At 45.4% G+C, this 7,419-nt stretch overlaps 1 protein-coding gene across 1 annotated transcript; it reads right to left on the bottom strand.

Annotated features, from left to right (window-relative positions):
* Positions 1-208: 208 nt before the first annotated feature.
* On the bottom strand, positions 209-6,307 carry CCK (cholecystokinin). The gene is made up of 3 exons (XM_030010621.2): positions 6,153-6,307; positions 4,707-4,964; positions 209-585 (listed from the first exon to the last, which is right to left on the bottom strand). Exons 2-3 carry the CDS (start codon positions 4,960-4,962, stop codon positions 449-451), a joined length of 393 nt encoding a protein of 130 aa, XP_029866481.1. The 5' UTR covers positions 4,963-4,964; positions 6,153-6,307; the 3' UTR covers positions 209-448.
* Between the last annotated feature and the right edge of the window lie 1,112 nt (positions 6,308-7,419).

Below are 7,419 nucleotides of genomic sequence, written 5' to 3'. Positions count from 1 at the left end.
GGCAGTATTGTGCTGTTGCATTTGTATTTGGACAAGTTCCCCTTACAGTTCATAGCTATTGGGACTGACACAAGATTTCTCTGAGAAGTGGCTCGTTTGTCTGACTACTCAACACACGGAATGTATCTACACTGCAGGATGAAGGCATTTTCCTGCCTCTCTGTATATTAAGACACCCAGCAACATGCAGTGACAGGACAAGAAGGGATAAGTGAAATCATTTTAATATAATATCAATGTATGAGAAACAACAAAAGAAAGAAAATATTTTCTGGAAAATTCTGCATACGTATATATTGCATTGTATAGTCTTACAGACAAATTTACATCAAATACATGATATATTTTAAAACACTGATTCAAAGAGAACAACAAATTAATTTTTCTCTTTCTGTACAGACATGGGAGTGTGATTTTTTTTTTTTCTGTTGCTATAGTTTGCTATTCTTTAGGAAGAGTACTCGTATTCTTCAGCACTGCGGCGTCCAAAATCCATCCAGCCCATGTAGTCTCTGTCATTTATCCTGTGTGTAGGATCAATGCTCTGTACTCTGTTTCCCATAACTGAGAGCCTTCCAGTGGGACCTAAAGAAAAAGCGTTTGGGAGAGCAGGGAGTAAGTGGACACATTTTTCAGATTAATCCATTTTCTGATCTGTTTTGTACTCATTAGCAGATGTCTGCAATAGTTGAAACTGGTTAACTTAATAAAGACCATGTAACACCACTGTCAAGTCATTGGGGAAAACGTCATAGAAACTTTATGGGTAATGTCCTGAAAGTGGCTTGGGTTTTTTTATTGTAAACTAAACAGATCATTTTCTCCCTCCTGCTGCAGGAGCATTCTGCTCCTGGCTGCCAGGAAGGAATATGGGTGCATTTCTCCTTTTTCCTTCCTATTTCACTGGAGAGAGAAAATCCAAACCATTTCTCACTCTTCCTGTAAGACCACACCCTTGCTTGCTGGTAGTGGGAGAGTTGCTCTATGTGCAAAATAACTCTGTGTGACAGCAGACTCAGGCCTAAGATAGGACTCCACCACAGTCCCGTGCCGCTTGAAGACACATAAATGTAAGTACAGGAGCTCTTACAGTGCAAACCCCGTAACAAGTGGGGTAGTGTTATGAATCCCAGGTTTTGTGGAGAAGTGGGAATAGTCCTGAAATGGAGAAAGGTGTGTCTGGAATTTATAGCTAGAGATGTCTATTGCTGGAATTATACAGGGCTTATTACGATGTCAGTGACGTTTTCATTGCTTATCCCAAGCTTTCCTAATTCCTTTCACAGCAGGGTTGGATGCTGATCTCTGATCTTGCCTTATCCTTCCTGTCTTCATTGCTTAAGGCATCAGAGGCACAAACTATTTGCAAGGAGAATTTATGGTTTTAAAAAAGGGCTGTAATCCTCTGTTTTGACATCATCACATTGTGTAACTAAAAATGCAGGAAAGGTAAATTACTTGTCTCTGTACTCCCTGAAAACAGCCAAAATTGACATATGCCAATAATTAGATTGAGCTTAAGCCTTGAGTAAGGAAGGAACAGATTCAATATATTAGTATTCAATGCAGACTGATGCTTGAGGAACACTCAAACTGATCAAAAAGGAAAAGAAGCCCAAATCAAAGCCCACAAATCCAAATCTACACAATTGCCTTGCTTACAGTGTCTTGTGCTTTGAAGAAACCCTTGGTAACTCTCTGCTTTTGTATTTCAAGGTTTTCCTCATGTAATGATTTATAATGAGCATGATCCATTAAAAATAAAACCAACTGCATTGTTTTGTTAGTGGTTGCAGGGGGATAGGAGAGTTAAAGGTACCAAAAAAAGAAACCAGCCATGTTTTAGATATCTACCTAAAAAAAAATGACAAAAAATGTCATTATCTCTAGAAAAAAATGCCTACCATTAAACGCTCAAACCCCATGAAATTCACATTCATAATTCAAAATACAGAATTAAGTTGATGAGAATGGCTTCTTGGCACCCTAATCAGACAGGGCTAAAACAGCACAGAACCATCACTTAGATGTTGGTATTTAAGAGACTTCTGAGCCTGCAGTGACCTGTGGGCTTCCCTGGTGCCATTATGGTCTAGACTGGCAAGGGCTCCTTAGAGGATAGTAAATGTGCATGTCACTGACTTGACAGCTACAACATCTCTTCTACACGGTGCCAGGTTCATGCTGAAAGCCTGCAGGTGAAATTAATTGAAAGCTAAGGGTCACAAACAGTAAAATTAATTTCTTAACAGCACCTTAACTACCTTTCCTCAAACCACCAGAGATGTCTGTGGATACTGCAGAATCAAGGTACAGCAAGCATATTCAAAATTGTAGCAGTTTGGCTATGAGGCCACCACCTAGCCCTAAGTCCTTGAGAGAATTTAACTCTCTCTCCGTTTTAACTGGAAATATTGTCCAAAATCAGCCTTTCTATTAATCACAAGGGCAAATGCCATCACTGCTGACTGCTAACACTAGCAAATGCCCAGACTGTCTTTCCCCCTAGATGGAGTTTTCCAGTGAGTATTATGGTTTAGACAGGTTAAAAGTGACTAATACAGTAGATGTTGAGTGTTCTGCAGAGATTTCTGAAGTACTGCCCAGAACTTCTGTGTTAAATGAGAATATAATGTTTTGATAGGAACACTGTCTGTATTGTTATAAATTAAGTAAATACTGTTTTGTCCCTGTGAATCTTCTCTTCTGTTACTAGCAACTACATCTACAAACTAGAGTTCAGCTAGCCCAGTCACGTCACAAGAATCCCATCATCTGCTAACAGTCACTTTGTAGCATTAATTATATATGTCAATTAATATGTATGCAGGAAATTCTCCCTCATATTAATACTTAGCAAAAAGACATCTTAAATCCAAAGTGTTTTTTTCACTTCATCTGGTTAAGCTATTTGGAAATGTCAGCCAGATATTTAAGAGAATATAATGGCTACATAAACTAGAGGAGTTCAGTTTCCATGTAGGTGGGTAACAATGACTACACTTGGGAAAGGCAATGAGGATTCTGCTTTGTAGACTCCTGCAATAACATTCTTACTCAGTAACAGCTTTAACTGTAGCACTGAATTGTGGAATTTTGTATCTGAATTCTCTTTCCATTAGATTATGTGAACTGCTAAAAGAAGTTCCTTAATGGATATTGTGCAAATTGGTAACATGAGATGAAGTCTCTCAGACTGTATTAAGAGTGGTTCTTTTCCTGTTGTTTCTGATTTGGCTCTGTTGTGTGTACACAGATGAATGTGTATGGCTGCATATGAAATGCATAAAAATGCACGTGGCCTCTCTTCATTGCAGATTGCCATCAAAAATAAGAATAGTATTTTGCTTTGCATAGAGGTCAGCAGTGAGGCTGTCAGGAGGGGAAGGTTAAATGGTCTGCATAAGGTTGTGGGGAGAGACAGGAAAGGAGAAAGCTTACTTACATAAAGTGACTTTTATCCTAAGCACAGTCTGGAGCTGGGAGTGAATTAATTTCTCAATGTCTGTATGTCCAGGTAATCCTAATTACTGCCTTCCCCTCAAGCCCTCTTTTCTTCTCAGATGTCCTCTTCCCCTGTAGTACAGGGGATAGACTAGAGTGAAGCCATCACAAGTAAACAAGGTTTGTGTAGTGGCTTTTGTTGAGGTTGGCAGTCAAAAGGCCAAAGCAATTCGTCTGCCCATGGTGTTACTCTATTGAGATACAAAGCAATACAGAGACGAGACAGTTCAAAAGGAAAAATGTTTTCTTGGGGGGAGTTTCAGTGGTCAATGATTGTGATCCATCATTTTTACCGGCAGCACAGATGGCATGTGTTTCTGTCTATGTAAAACATATACTGTAAGATGTTGACAGGGACAGCTTTACTCTTTCCCTTGCTAGCTCATGTACGTAATACAATTGTTTCCCCAAGTGACTAATAAATCACGTGATAAGAATGAACCACTTTAATATCACTACTCTACCGGTGCTTCATGCCCTTGTTACAAACACAATGCCATGGGGGTTTTAAGTAACTGCAAGATTGGGTTCCCAGGCTGCCTGAGACCAAAAACCTGACAGGAATTGACATGTTTTGAAGCAGAGGTGCTTTTACGTATCACTGCTTTTAATTATTCTGTTCAGAAATGTGAATTCTGATCTTTCACACTTTCGTAACTTCCTCTGGGAGCAAACACATGAAAAATCCAATACTGAGAAGATTTCCCTTGTACAGGTATTTCTGGCTGAGGTAAGGTTAGCCATTTGGTCTGTATTCATCCTCAGAAAAGTTCTCCTGCTCTTCTAACTTAAAAAAGGGAGGGAGGAGGTTAACTAAATGAAAAAGTTTGAAGAAAATGCAATTCCTGTATTTTATCTAAGATACAACATGCTGAAAATAATGCCAAAATTATTATAAGGCTATGAAAATAGGAAGTTAAAAATAAAAGCTGAACTATGGCCTGAGAGGTAGGTTACATTTTCTTCAGTTACCTGTACGCAGCTCTCAGTCAGTGGCTGCTATGTACAAATCTCTTTGGGGAGGAGTTCTGCAGTAAATAAGAGAATGCTCTGTTACTTCAGGAATAACCAGGCAAAATCTACATCCTGCCTTCTCTAGGAATTCATGCTAGATGATGACAGGGTTATCTTAACATCTAGGCATCCCTGCAGGAAATTCCACTGCCACAGAAGTAGCACAGTAAGTACGCTCTAACCAGTACCTTTTCTGGCTTGCTGGAGATACTTGGCCAACAAAGCACCGATGTTAGCTCTTTGGTCAATGGTTCCATCCAGCCGTGGCATGGATTTCAGCGGGCCAGCAGATGAAGGGGCACGGATGTGCCGGTGACGTTCTGTCAAGCTCTGCTCAAGCTCAGCAGCCAGTGGATTCCCATTGTGCGAGCCCACAGTCTGCTGTCCGAAAGAGCTCGCTGAGAGCACAGCAAGGAACACGCAGATGCATGTACTGCTGTACATTGCTGGGGAGAAAAGGAATGATAGGCTGTTAAAATGACCAGATTTACTGCATTGTATATTGTCCCTACCCCCATCTTCCATTGGGGGTGCTGGTTTCTGAGCAAACTAGGTCTGTGCTGGGGGTTTTTTTTAATGCAGGTAACTGTGGGATCTGTCTTAAGCTGGAAAACATGTACATGAATAGTTAAATATCCCTTGATAAGAGGAAGATACACTGGAAGGAACAAAATTAATTCACTGTAGTATGTGTTATGTCTCCCTGATCTACTAAATTCTTATTTGCTTTTCTTTTTTGGAAGCTGTATTTCATTAAAACTTAAGGGATATAAGTCCAGCTCTGTGAAAAATCTCAGGATTCAAACATTTCAGCATTTTGCTGTTGTACTAAAAACTGCTATTACAAATACTCAGTTCTGACAAGTTCTATGAAGAGCCTTTATTCTACCAACCTTCATTGGTTTGAACTTCAGTGTTCAAGAGGTTTCATCTCATCACACACAGAAAAACAAAAACTTGTCCCAAGGAAAGAAAAAACAAAATCTAACACTCCCCCAAGCATTTGATCTAATAGGTGGGGTGGTGAAAGCTGTTTAGTTAAAAGCTGTAAGATATAATGTGCAACTTAACAATAATCTTCATATAAAACAGAGAATTCAAATGTAACCAATTTTTTACCGCTTCCTTAAACAAGTACTGGACAAAACGATGTCACTTTACTAGACTGTTTGATCGTATAAGCCGAAATAGTATTTTTCTGGAAACAGAGAAATTACCCTCAGTTATTAGGAGAAACAAGCTTCCTATTACTTAATGGTACAGGGGTAATTTCCATTTGTAAATATACATGAATTAGCTATATGAGAGTTTTTGAATCGTTCGAGTTTCTGAACAGTATACCGAACGTAACCTTTTAATTTTAGAAGAGGAGAAAATCAAGTTTATTTGCCCACCACATACACTAGACAGAAAACAATTGCCATGCATAAAATACGACGGTTTTGAGTATTGGGGTGCTGGGAGCAGCCACCTCAAGTCCTCTCCCCCTCCGGACCCGGCTGCCTCTCCTCCAGCAAACGGCGGGATGCCTTCGGAGCCGCCGCACAGGTAAGCGCCTGGACACCCCCATTTCGCTCCCCCACACCCCCCCCAGCAGAGGTGCAGTCGGAGGAGGGGTGACGGGTCCTTCCTACCTTTCCGCTGCGCTTTCCCGAGGTCGGACCCGAGGAGGGAGCGAGGTCCCTGGGTGCCCAGGCAGGAAAGTTAGGGGCGACTCAGCCTCGGCCCCTTAAATAGCGGCGGGCACGGCGGCGGTGTTTGCACGGCTCTGACGCAGCCGGGGCCGCCTCCCGCCGCCCGGACCGGGGCGGGGGGGAGGGGTGGGGTGCGAGCCAGCTGGGCATTAAAAAAGTGCTCCTGACTGGGGAGATGCGCGCACACACACACCCCCAGCACCCACGCCGCCGCCCAAATACCGCGGCGAGAGGCTGCTGGTGGGGCTCCCGCCCGCGCCTGCGGCAGACGGGGCGGGCTCGCCCGGACCGCGTGTAGCGGCGCTGAGGGGGTCTGGGTTCCTCTCGCTGCAGCCTCCTGCGACCTGAGCTTGGGGGGGGGGGGGGGGCACAAACGCCCTCCCGTTGGCTTCTGTTCAGGAAGACGGGGCGGTCATTTTATTTAAAAAAACAGACGCAAACCACAAAGCCAAGGATGATTCCCCCCCCCCCCGCCCAGGAAAGCCGGGATGGAGATGGGGACGCCTTCGACGTGGTTCTGCCGCACCGACCCCCCGGAGCTACAAGTCTCCCGCGGCCGCTGCAGGGACCGCTGCCCCGTCCCTCGCTCCGCTCCTCCCCGCCGGCTCCCCGCAGCCCTCTGCGCGGCGCGGAGCCGCCTCAGCCGCCTTCCCTCCCTCCTGCCTCCTCCTTGTCGGGGAGGGGAGGAAATCTCCTCAAGCTCCGGCTGCCCGGGCCGCCGCGACGAGGCCGTGGCGGGACGGACGCTTGCCACGCCCGGGAGGGCCCGCTGAGGTAGCCCTGCCCGCGGCCGTGAAATACCCGCCCGTGCCTCCCCCGCAGCGCAGCCCCGAGCCGCCTCCTGGAGCAGCCGTGACTCGGGACCCAGCGCTGGGGAGGGAACTGCAGGAACTGCGCTTCTTCTCCATCTTGTCACCCCCCTCCCAGCCGGTGCTGCCCACACGTCGCCCCTGGTACGCCGCCCGGGCTCCGTGCTCGCCTCGGCCACGCCGCCCCGGGCCAGGCCGGGGCTCCCGCTGCTCTTCCCGCGGCGGCCGGCAGAGGCCGCACCGCCCCCCGCCTTCCCGCCCGCCTTCCCCCGGGGCGGCCCAGCCCGACGTCGGGCGACTTCACGAGAGAAATAAATTCACTGAAATGTCATGAAATCTCATGGCAGGAGGATTGGAGAGGGGAAAAAAGCCAAGCTGCCGGCAGCTCCTCAGCGCGG

This window comes from Aquila chrysaetos, chromosome 3 (assembly GCF_900496995.4).
Source record: "Aquila chrysaetos chrysaetos chromosome 3, bAquChr1.4, whole genome shotgun sequence".
Taxonomy (NCBI): domain Eukaryota; kingdom Metazoa; phylum Chordata; class Aves; order Accipitriformes; family Accipitridae; genus Aquila; species Aquila chrysaetos.
This window is presented reverse-complemented; position numbering and strand designations above follow the sequence as displayed.